The sequence below is a fragment of the Nanorana parkeri genome, unplaced genomic scaffold (assembly GCF_000935625.1).
Source record: "Nanorana parkeri isolate BGI_ZX_2015 unplaced genomic scaffold, ASM93562v1 scaffold692, whole genome shotgun sequence".
Classification (NCBI taxonomy): Eukaryota; Metazoa; Chordata; class Amphibia; order Anura; family Dicroglossidae; genus Nanorana; species Nanorana parkeri.
Window position 1 is genome coordinate 513,699 of NW_017306960.1, and position 12,944 is coordinate 526,642.

Sequence of the window (12,944 nt, forward strand, 5' to 3'; positions counted from 1 at the left end):
GTTGTTTGCGGTCAGTGCCAGAGGAACTTTGATTGCATTTGTTTACTAAAGGAAGATCAATAAATATGAACTCCAATTAGTTGGTAGGTGCACAGCGCATTTGGCTCCTTCCACAGATTTCTTGAATAAACCCCAAACCATCTGCTGTTGTAATTCTTTGTAATAAAAATGCAAACCAAAAAAAAAAGGAAACAAAACAAGAAATTGTAATGAAACACACGATTGCTTCTTTTTTATTTGAAAGTAAATTATTCCAGTTTGACTGCATCTTTTCACATGACATTTCCTCAATAAACATCTTAAAAGAAGTGTGTATTTTGTTTTAAGCTATACCAAAAAAAATCTACCCCGGACAGCTAAGTCTAAATCACCCATCATTGGCTGTCAAACTTGACGGACATACAATTTTAAATGTGTGCCATTCAAATAATTTGATTAGAAACAAAACATGACACTTAACATAAAACCTTAATTAAATTTTATTGTTTTCTATTTTCAATCCAATATACAGATTGCCAGCATGTTGTAATGGCATTAGAGCTGCATACAAATGCTTCACAGCAATGCAGCTTTTATGGTATGTAAAAATATCACAAGCTTGAAAAACAAAATATATATTAAAAAAAAAAAAAACTAGAAGAAATGATTGCATTCTTTTTTTCTTTTTCTGAGAAATTGCCATGTCTAACCTCTTTATGTTTCCATCTCACTATAAAACATACATCCTAAACACAGGATAGTCCAGTATTTGTGGTAGTACAACTCTGCTTGAAATATATTCAAAATGAACATAAAATATTAACCCAGAAATAAAACAAAAGAAAAAACCGTCAAGCTATGAAAAGTTCAAGTCTGCATAATGTCTAAAGCCACAGAAGGATCACCCAAAATGTTCAACCCAATGTACATTTTAGTGCATTACATTGACAGAATTGTCAATTTTAGTCTTGGAAACAAAACTGCACTACAGAAAAAAAGTGTTAAAAAATAGGTGAATTCAAAAATACCATTCTAGCTCGAATACCCTCAATATAATCTCAGACTTAGTCAGAAAAAGTGGACGTCTGTATACTTGTCAACTTTTAAAGTGTGTAAACATTTAAACATTATAAGCGGTTTGCTCCAAAAGAATATTGTACATAAACATTCAACATAATCAGCATTTTCTCTCCCTTCTTCCCTCACTGTGTAATCAGTTACAGCTGCTAGATGTATAAAATAATATAATGTAATACTATCAAAGCATAGGGGGAACACTGCTTTGTAGTATTTAAGTGGACTTGCCATCTACACAGGGGGAGGTCATGTGATTTGCGGCCATACACACTGGGACATAAGATGTTAAACTTTATATCGATGGTCGGAGTTCCATATTTAATTACAATACCAAATGTCTATAATAAATTGCCAGGGAAAAAAAAAACCCGATACTGGCATTTATCACATGTGGGAGATTTTAAATTAAATGACTTAAGAACTTTGTGGCCAAAAGTATCTATAGTCACAGGGGAGAGCCAAGTGGCTTGCGACAGCATATACTTAAAGTCCAGCCCTGAAAAGCAGCAGCTACTTTGTAGTCTAAAGCAAAAATGAAAGATTTGATATAGATCCTACCAATTCATTAGGAACATCGGTGAGGCACTTGGTGACTTTTGCCTCAAGGATATCACTAGGATTCTAGAACACTGACAGACTGCACAAAATGGCTACCACTTCAATGTGAAATCTTTCGTAGGTTAGGCCCTTTCAGAAAAAATAATGAAGCAATGTTATACCTGCCTTAGCTGTATAACCTCTGCCTAGACAGAGTTTTGATTTACTGATTTACTTGTCCCCATATAAAAAAAATAGATGAAAAGTTAGAGCATACACCCACGTCCCTGACAACTAGATTTAAAAAAAACCAAACAAAACAAAAAAAAAAACTGACATTCTTTGTGCGTCGTTCATTGTTTCCAACTGAAGAAAAAAAAAACAGCTACAGGGAACAAAATATGACTTTATTCAAGAACTCATGCTTATTATCGTGTTATGATACAAGTCACAGGCAGAAAAGTGGGCCGCTCTCAGATGCCACAAAGTACATCTATGCAGACTCCTCTGAGTGTTGCAAAGAAAATGCAGCTCAAGGGTTTCAGGTTTCATTTTATTATTGTAATATAAAAAAGGAAAAAAAAAAAAATTGACAAGTATGCATGTGCCAAAAACCAAATCAGAGGGCTCTTTGGTGCGATCAGTCCAAATTGTCAAAGGATTCGAAAATCATATTTACCAAAAAGAAAGAAAGAAAAAAAACTGCTGTTATTTGTGGACAACAGCACTGTCTGTCTGGCTTCACATTACAAATCTAAAACAGCTGTTCTTAATAAGCCAATAAATATATAATTTGTAATCAGACATTGCCTGAAAATTTTGTACAATATCCTGGACCAAAGATGGTTCTGTACTCTCATGTCACTGATAAACATGAGTTCGTCTAAAGGCAAAGACTGGTTATCTCGAGGACCTGGTCCTTTGAGATGGGATGGTTTAAACCGTCTTCTTGCTGGATTTCTTGCCTTTCTTCAGAGTCAGTTTGTTCTTAATGTAGCCACGCTTCCTCTTTGATGTCTAGAAACAGGCAAGAAGGAAAAGGAAAAACCAAGGTAAATTTGCAATTCATATTTTTAGGTGGTGATGTAACTATCACTTTCAAGTAGATCTATAACAAGTTTAGTGATTTTATTCAATTTTTGGAACCAGTAGGATTTGGGTAAAATCCATCATTTTTTCTTTGCGCTGCTCGTGTTCCCTTCACTTTCTGTCACAGATACAACAGAAGTGAGGAAACCTCCCCAGTAAGTGAGGAGCAATCCAGTCACAGTGGACACTGGAACAGGTGTATTCTTCCAAAGATTTCCTCTCTATAGCGAAATCCCAAATTGGTCACCAGGACAAATGAAGTGTCCCAACTGGGGAGATTCACCCTCCTTTGCACTTTAACAAAAACATTTTAGCTTCAGGAGACACTTTAAATGTGGTTTCTATTAGTAGAAAAAATATCAACGATTCTAACTCCAACTCCTCCTCATACCATACCACCTGGTAAGCAGGAAAATGCCTCTATACATTGGCTTAGAGGGCTGTATCCGCTTAATATTCATGAACAACAAGTCCATAAAGCACGAATGTCACACAAAACCAAATGGGTCTGCCTGAAATATAAAAAAACCCATTGAATCTGTATCTTTTTAAAGCTTATCTTTAAATCCTTCGCTAAAACAGTGAATTGTGTGGAGCTGCTTTTGTGCTCAGCCCAAAGTCTTTGAGATTACTAGATCATGAAGACAGTGAAACCTTATATACATCCTCAGATTATTAACAACCTCATGTTCTTTGTTCCTAGAGGATGCTGATAAATATCAACTCAACTATCTGATGACAGTTATGCGATTTACCAAAGGACCCGGAAAATGTCTTGTTTTATGGACCTGAAATTCTAGGTCAATGTGGGTTTTTGTTTTATATATCTCACCAGTCTAAGGAAATCCTCTGGCCACACAGCATTACAAATATTACTGATGGGAACTGCAATAGTGCATCCAGTTTTAAAGGAATATCGTAACTGCAGTAGTTTAAAGGTTGGTACCAAAATGTGGGACATTAAAGTGACACTAAACTCATGAGTTAAATCTTAAAAATGCATTCAGGCACCCTAACTATTAACAAAAATGTATCTTATTTGTGTATCATTCGGCTGTAGATCCTCAAATCAATTCTGAATTGGAGCCAACACTGTCCTTCCTTCTGGAGGGGGGCTACTTTTCTTCCCCATGGTCCCTGTGTGTGTTGCAAAGTAGCCACCATTCCAAGATCACTCCCATGATGGACTACAATCTCAATACAAATTAGTAAACTAAACGTTAGATTGTAGTACATCACAGAAGCAAGCTTGGAGAGGTGGCTACTTTACAACACATAGAGGATCATGGGGAACAAAATATGCACAGACATTATATATAATGTTATCCTCTGTGGTTTCCTTACAGTCTTTAGAATGGGACCCTTCGTCACTGCAATGAATGTCAAAACATCTGAGAGTACGTGATATATAAATATACAGTATATATTTATATATATTCATCAAGTTGCATTCAAGGCTGTACAAAGACAAAATATTAAATAAAATCTTATGATAGCTGTTCCATGGAGTGTCATGCCATCACTACACAGAAGAAAACAGACATGCACATGAGTATCTAAAAGATAACAAGCTGTACTTGGAGTAAATGGAATAAAAGTAATCAATGAGCTATCCTAGAATTGTGTGTGCATAATTTTAGCTATAATTCTGGACAGAGGAGCAAACCAACTACAGAAAGCACAGGTCAACCGAATAAGGGGACATGCCATTCAAATATGTAACATGCTTCCCTCTGCAGAAAAGCAGTGCAAGCAGGTATCAGGAAGGGAAGAGTTCATTTTTTGGAGAACAGATAGACAGCGGTACCATTTGGAGAAGAACTTATAATGGTGTTTCCGGGGTTTCAAGGAGGCGGACATCTTGTGGGTAAAAACAAACTTACCCCAATCGAAGTTCCCCTGCTTTTTTTTTTTGCTATCTGGAGCTTTGTGCACTGAAGTCCTCCATAAAAACTTGCACTAGCATAGCCCCATACTCCTTGTATTAGCATTGCATCTGAACTAGACTGATTTATTACATTTTTGTTCTCTTCATAATCACCAAACCGCTTTAAACTTTCTTTGGAGGACGGTCTTTAACATGAACGTTCTGTTTTGCCTATTCATATTTAATGTTGATGTAGTTTAATTTTATATTTCATTGTGAATACATGATGGGAAAAAAAAAGGTTGGCGTTTGGTTCGCCATAATATTATGTATTGCACGTGCATATTCAGTGTTTACCATTTTCCATAAACCTCCTTTGGCAGTATATGAGGGTCACTGGGTGTTTTCACATTTAATAAAGCTGCAATGTCATACTGGATTTTTACGATATTCATTACCTGGAACATTAGTATTAGCATTGTAAATACATTTTTCTCCATTTGATTATAAATTGGTAATAAGTACAAACTATATTACCGTATATACTCGAGTATAAGCCGTCCCGAATATAAGCCGAGGTACCTAATTTTACCACAAAAAACTGGGAAAAAGTATTGACCCGAATATAAGCCTAGGGTGGGAAATGAGGCAGCTACTGGTAGATAGATACCAATAAAATGACATTAATATTTATTTAAAAGAAAAATAACCTAGCTCTGTAAGTGGAAAAGGGGGTACAGGGCTACATATCATGTACTACGGATCATTTAACCCATTCATATTAGCAGAGGATAATTGTAAATCTATTGTTCAGTGCACTCTATATGTAGTATATAGTACATGTACATATAGAGTGCCTGCAACAATACATTTACAATGATCCTCTGCTAACATGAATGGGTTAAATGATCCATAGTACAGGGCTACATACAGATCATTTAATACATTCATGTTAGTATAATTGTAAATGTATTGTCTGCACTGTATTAGCAGTATATACTCTATATAGAGTATATACTGCTAATACAGTGCAGACAATACATTTACAATTATACTAACATGAATGTATTAAATGATCTGTATGTAGCCCTGTACTATGGATCATTTAACCCATTCATGTTAGCAGAGGATCATTGTAAATGTATTGTTGCAGGCACTCTATATGTACATGTACTATATACTACATATAGAGTGCACTGAACAATAGATTTACAATTATCCTCTGCTAATATGAATGGGTTAAATGATCCGTAGTACATGATATGTAGCCCTGTACCCCCTTTTCCACTTACAGAGCTAGGTTATTTTTCTTTTAAATAAATATTAATGTCATTTTATTGGTATCTATCTACCAGTAGCTGCCTCATTTCCCACCCTAGGCTTATATTCGGGTCAATACTTTTTCCCAGTTTTTTGTGGTAAAATTAGGTACCTCGGCTTATATTCGGGACGGCTTATACTCGAGTATATACGGTATACATAAAGGTTCACTTTAGTCAATGCGCACAGAACCTACCTTCTTGGATAAATATTTCTGTTTAGGTACAAGGTTTGTCACTCTTGGTTTGTGGTCCAGTGCCTCTCTGTTGTCTAATGGTTTCACTTTGTATATTCTGACAAGCCAGTGTTCTGATGTAAAAGCCTCTTCCAGATGTTTGAACTTGATATCTTTATTCCCAATCTCAGCATTACGAGTACGATCAAAACCTGGCGGGGTTCGGAAATCTAACTGGAAAACAGAAAAAATAAAAGTCAGTGTCCAAGGATTATCCCGCTCTGGACTTGTATAAGCAATCATTTAAAATGATGTCAAAAAGGTTAAAGAGGACTATGATGTGAGTGCTTTTCATTCACCTCATAGTTCTAGCCGACCTGTGACAATGAGACTGTCACAGGTCGGCTCAGTAGATCGGGAGGTGAGCGAACACAAACCAGCGTTCGCTCACTTCTCGATCCTGTCACAGCTCTCTGCCGGGACAGGGGAGTGGCTGGATTCCCCCCTCCCCGCTCCGATCCTCCAGCGCTGACTGGTGGAATGGACGGGGGAGGGGGCGGGTACAGCTGGCTCTGCCTCTAGACAGGCAGAGCCAGCTGTCACTCACACAGCTGGGCGGATCCAGACAATTGTCGGGATCCAATTCAGCTGCGGCGTCTCAGTATACCACAAGCTGTAGCTCGCGGTATACTGAGCTTAGGGTGACGGGAGGACGATAGTTTGTGTCCTCCCATTACCCTAAGGAGAACTATGGGGAAAAGCCCTGACCCCATAGTTCTCCTTTAAATACACTGGTATCAGCCTTGAGTATAGCAAGTGTTATTCAATACAAGTATATGCTTTGTATTAATCTTTGAAGACACAAAACAGCAGTCTAGGTCAAAATATATATCAAACCTTAAATGCTTTTAAAAAGGAAAACTAAAATAAATTTGGATCATTGCTTTATGAAAGTTTGTAAATTCTTAATGGTGATTCATACTGTTGCAGTGTATTGCAGCACCCATCTTCATGTTGCGCTTTACATGCTCTGTGGCAAGGCGGCTGTTAACACCCAATACAACAGGTTAAAATACCTAAATCTACACTTTTTCCAATGCAGCACACCAGAATGGTTCAGAAGCTGAAAAAAATAAAGTGTGGTGAGATCTCTGGCTAGCTGATATTTGAGTTGAGCCATTGAGGTTAGAGACACGGGATTCTGCTCTGCACAGAATTTGCGGTGTGAAGGATAATTAGTGCTAAATTTCATACTTACTTGCATTTCCCCAAATCGATAATATGACATTTTATACATGAGGCAATTCAGCAGAGTTGGAGATCCAGCCTTGTCAACTCGAAATTCTCCCTGGGGTGTGAAATAATCACTTTCCTAGAAGTAAAAAAAAAAAGTAAATCCAGATGAAAGTGGATGCCTTTAACACAAATACCTTTATAAACGTTGCATAGATCAGATTGAAACACTGAACTGTATTCTGTTAAGCATTACAATTTTATTTGACACCCCCCCCCCTTTTCTCCCCAAAGATAAAAAACCAAGTTGCACTCTTTGGCTTACTTCAGAGTAAACAGGAATACGTGGGGGTACAAGCTATTGAAATAATGATCATCTGTTGGTGAACTACAGTTAACCCTTTCACTGCCAGAGCCCCCCCCATTTTGTGGACACATGCTTATGTGCTCGCTCATGTGCTCATTTTGTACACGTTAATGAATTTAAGACCCCTAAAAATCATACATTTTCTGAAAGCAGAGGAACCATACACTCAAATGATGATTCTCACACAATATTTGCGCAACGGTTTATCAAACCTATATTTTATGTAAAAAATACACCCAGATCAAATTTTAATGCACACAAACAATAAAATCCCTGGAAGTATCCCTCTCACTCCAGAATGTGCTGCAATATTAATTCGTGTTGCGCGGTCATTTACATGCAAACGTGTGTTTGCTCTCAAATGTGCGTGTGCAGGGTGGGCTTTTATGTATTTACTTTTTTATTATTTTAGTTCATAACACTTTGTCACAAAAGGAGCTTATCAGTCAAAAAAAATGTTTGGGGGTTTTTTTTTTGGCGACAGATCCTCTTTATGGAGGCATTAGGGGTCTGTTCGAAAGAGTACAAACTGTACTCATTTTGTTATCCCAGCCAGAGCAGCCAGGATCTGGCAGCCCTAAACCCTGAAAAGTTCAGTGGTGAGTGATTCCAGGTTGTGCCTCACAGGGAAGATAGGGGAATGGAGGTTTCTCCATCTCCTCTCCACATCCTAGAGGCTGCAGTGGATGTAGGGCACGTGTGCGGTTGGAGCCGGCTGTTGGAGGCCCAGGTTTGTTTACATGTAGGCGTAATTGGGGCGGCTTTACAGCCATCCTAATCACTTCTACTAGAGAGCGCAAAGCCTACACTTCAAAATGTAGTCAAACCCGGGGAATGCTATACTTACATATACTTAATACTTGTAGCAGCAGCAGAAGGGTAAATTGTAAAAAGAACCATCATACCAATGATGGATCCTATATACCTAAGGTTGTGTTAGAGATGTCTGGACATTAATGTGCAGCAAAACAATACAGCTTTTGAGCTACTGGACACAAACTCTAAAAAAAAACTAATCCAGCAACTCCTACCCTAAAGGACGAATTACCATACAAGGACAGGCAGAACTCTTTCTTTTCTAATGGGCATGTATACGGAATGTTTTCTTACCCTGATGTCTTTTGGATGTTCTCCTTCTGCTATCCTAACCATCCAGAGAAATTTATTGATGTCATCGCCAGAGTAGCCAATTACACCTCCAAAAATAATCAATACATAATCTACATCCAAGCTTCTCATGATTTCATAGGCGGCAGATTCATTTGAAGACATTGCTTTTCCGACCTGAAAGAAAAGGCAGATGCAGTATTAGTCGATGGTTGGAAAAGAAACATCTAGGGATACAAAACAGCGAGCCAGTTCACTGAAAGCAAAAAGAAAGCAATTAAGCTATTTATCGCCTCTGAACATGACTCATTCATGCTGCTATGGCAGACAGGAAGCAGCCAGGAATTATGTAATGCTATTCTATCTATACACACACACACACACACACACACACACACAACATATAAAGATGCTATCAATATCAGTATAAAAAGTGCTACAAAACAAATGGATATACATTAAATAAAACTACTGTTTCTACAGAGAGGAAGAAAAGCAAGAGAAGGGGGGAAAGGCGGAAGAGAGAGAAGGGGGGAAAGGCGGAAGAGAGAGAAGGGGGGAAAGGCGGAAGGGAGGAAAGGGGGGGAAGGAGGAAGGAAGGGGCGGAAAGGAGGAAGAGAGAGAAGGGGGGAAAGGAGGAAGAGAGAGAAGGGGGGAAAGGAGGAAGAGAGAGAAGGGGGGAAAGGAGGAAGAGAGAGAAGGGGGAATAGACAGAGCGTAAGAAAATGAAAATAGGAGACTGGGAAAACTTTTTTTTAAAGACAAGTCAGTAGTTACTAAACATTGCTTTGCCAAGCGAACAGTTTCCACTGATGCTAATCAAAGGTTGGACAAAGTTTATTTGCTGGTTCAGTCAGCAGGTGCAATTATGTGATCAATATAGGAGGCCAAACTTCCTGGTGCGCATGGCCCTGGGCCAGTTAGCTCTGTGGCTAGCTAACATAGTACACCAGGTTCTGAAAAGTGGCACAATATAAAGCCCAGTGCCGGAAAGTCATTCCAGAGAGGTCCCACAATCCCCGGTCCAGCAGGATCCAGGTATGGTCTCCAAAGCTATTGCTGAGGAAACACTGAACCAAATAGCTGCTGTACAGAGACTAGCTCAAGCTGCATATTAGACATCTTGATTTAAGAGAAAAAAACAATTTACTGAATACCATGCATGTTGATTAGTAAAAATGTTTTAAAAAATATAGTTAGGAGGTAGGGATGTCCCGATACCGATGCTAGCTTCGGTATCGGGCTTGATACAGGGCATTTTCACAAGTACTTGTGAAAATGCCCCAGAATAAGAGAATACCTGTCACCTCCAAATGCTATCACACAGGGGTTTGTTATCCCATGTGTGATAGCAATAAAGTTTAGTGAAAAAAAATAGTAAAAGTAAAAAATAAATAAAAAAAAGTTTAAAAAAATAACTGATTAAAAATAAAAAGACGATAAAGTAAAAATAATAAAATAAATGAACGGAATCGCACACCACCGCCGATTTCGGCTGGCAGTGCCATTATTTTCTAATGGCACTCCATTCGCGCCAGGCAGATTGCGCGGTCTCCCGCCGCAATACCGCCTGGGCAGTCCCACACGATCATGGTTGAAAACATGAATAGTTTAAATGTTTTATTGTTCTAAAACAGTAATTAAAGTTCTTCAGAATCATAAACAAATTGGCCTAAAATCATTAGTCTATTGTTTTTTTTAAAATGTCACCTGGACCTTTAAGAAAAAGTATCGGTAATTGGTATCGGCAAGTACATGAGGGGAAGTACTTGTACTTGGTCTTAAAAAAAGGGGTATCGGGACATGCCTAGTTAGAGGTTTCATCATAAAAGCATCCAACTTGATGTTTAGTGCAGGGTTTTATGGGGCTGGCTTTGAACATTTTTTTCTGTTTGTCAGTGCCCATCTCCAGTAGGAAACTACATAGAACCCAAATGTCTTAGAATTACTATATTTCGGTGTCCCTCAATGAATGATACAGAAAATTCATTTAGATTACCACAGTGACCTATAAAGATAATTTCCCTGTAGTGTAGAAAGCTCAAATACCTGAGCCCCTTGAGAAACAGATCCAATGTTATTTTAATATAATGGCCCTGTATGGCTACTCTATTCAGTGGTCGGAACACAGTCCAAGTACTGTAAACAAACACTGCACCAGTGATACTGCACCTGATATGTATATATTATTTTTCTAGAAATAACCTCCAGTCTTATTCCCTGCTGTATACTTACACACATTTACTGGGCATAGCATCTTTTTCATTTATTGGGCAATACTTTTACATGTAATAACGTTCTATTACTGGGTCTCACTATTCACAGTTCTTACCAGTGCTATGTGACTGTTATTCCACGTATTATTGTCTACCAGTGTCGTCCGATTAGCCATTCCTGCTATTTGGTAGCCGTAATCCCACCATGACATGACTCGGGCATGCTCATCTGTGTTCTGTCTTAGCCAATAGTAAGCTTCTCTGAAGTCATCCAAGATATTTCGTGTTCTGAAATAAGACTGATGATGTCAAAGCACTGAAATGGAACAATGTTAAAATAAACATTCTTCCTAAAATATTATCAACACCAAATACACCAGTGTTTACAGACTGACACCAGGCAGGGGCAGTCTAAAGAATCTGGGTGATTAAAGCACAAGTCCTAGATGCTTATACAAATCAAATATGAAGAAAACATCATACATCAAGCTAACGGCTTTATTTCTGCAGAAGGTTAGAAAATGCAAGGGGTCACTGACAGTTAATAAGAACAACTGAGACATTCCTTACTGCAACCAGCTTTTATAAAAAGTGTCCAATACTGTGAAAGTTTTGAAGGTCCTCAAGTTTTCATTTGGGCACAGTAAGCTCATTTATGGACCGGAAGTCTAATAAGGTGGCATGGGTGTATTTTGAGAACAAACCCATTAGTGTTTATGAAGTGATAATTCACATGACACTACGTACAACAGAGCATTCAGCTACTAGTCTAGACGTTGTTTGGTCCAGCGCTGGAGGTGCTCTTCAGGGCAGAATGACACTATCGTTCTGCCCATTGCCTGTGAGCCCAGCCGGTCATTAACATGCCCCCCCTAGGGGGCACATCATCATGCTGGCTGGGTTCACAGTTCTCTGACACTCGCATGTCATTTCACACTCTGTGTGAAGCATCGGAAGCCCAGGAGCGGATAGTTTCAGTTAGTGCTGGATGCCAGCTGTCATAGACAGCCACTATTCCAGCCTGCATACCCAAGGGACTTGTGGGAGCTGCCGATTCCCGATGCCATTTTAAACAGCGCTTTGATAAAAAAAAAAAAAAAAAGTTAACCCAGTCCCGTTATAAAAATGACAACTGGAACTCAAGAGGTTAAAGGTTTTCTACCATTAAAGGACAGTGACCACTATTTCTTACCCGTCATGATTGTATGATGCTAGTACCACACTTGGGCTGGAGTAGGCATTGCTAGTTACCCAGGTACAGTGTACGGCAAACATCATCAAGAGCATCAGCATGAGCATGGTGACTATACTCTTAATATTGGGCCCCAGACCTTCCTCTGTCTTCTCCTGCTCAGACACGGGCTTCTTCACTTTACCAGCCTGAAAGGACACAAAAAGAATTAGCTGCAGAGCTGCCAAAGAACTGTGCCAGCAGAAACAGTGCCAATAAGGAAGCAGCATCTGAAAATCTACTAATTATAAATAAAACATGTCAATGTCTTTTTAGGTCAGAGCTTGGGTTTTATTTGATCGATGAGAATAATGCCCAGCTCTAATTCAGCCTGAAAATTTTGAGAAGCAGCACAAATTACATATTTCAAAAAGCCTAAAAACTGTTTTCTTCTCTAATAATGCAGTTTGTGGTTTTAGAAGAAAAAAAAAAATAGAAATCAATTTTGTCCGCAGTAAAATATCTTCCTACAAACCGGAATCTCTGTGTGCTTCATTATAAGATCAACACTGTGCCAGCTGTTAAAAGGGATGTCCACTGCCAAAATACTTTTTTCTTTTTAAATGATATACACGTTTGTATGAAGTGAGCCAACATGATGATTTATATTAAAATGTAATCCTTAAGCTGTCAGAAAATCATTGATCCACACCAGGTTAGCAAGGCTCACCTCTGCCACACTTCTAAGCTACTATTAAAGTCCAGGTACTGCTGGGGTCCTAATGAGACTCTTATTACTCAGCCTA

The 12,944-nt window shown here is 38.6% G+C and overlaps 1 protein-coding gene across 1 annotated transcript in view; it reads right to left on the bottom strand.

Moving 5' to 3' along the window:
- Positions 1 to 2,279: 2,279 nt before the first annotated feature.
- STT3B (STT3B, catalytic subunit of the oligosaccharyltransferase complex) overlaps positions 2,280 to 12,944 on the bottom strand; it is a 136,070-nt gene continuing 125,405 nt past the window's right edge. Inside the window, exons 11-16 of the mRNA XM_018563761.1 lie at positions 12,160 to 12,347; positions 11,084 to 11,255; positions 8,755 to 8,928; positions 7,303 to 7,416; positions 6,066 to 6,278; positions 2,280 to 2,610 (exon numbers count right to left, since the gene is read on the bottom strand). Coding sequence (XP_018419263.1) covers positions 2,530 to 2,610; positions 6,066 to 6,278; positions 7,303 to 7,416; positions 8,755 to 8,928; positions 11,084 to 11,255; positions 12,160 to 12,347 — 942 coding nt within the window. The 3' untranslated portion in view covers positions 2,280 to 2,529. The remainder of the gene's footprint in view (positions 2,611 to 6,065; positions 6,279 to 7,302; positions 7,417 to 8,754; positions 8,929 to 11,083; positions 11,256 to 12,159; positions 12,348 to 12,944) is intronic.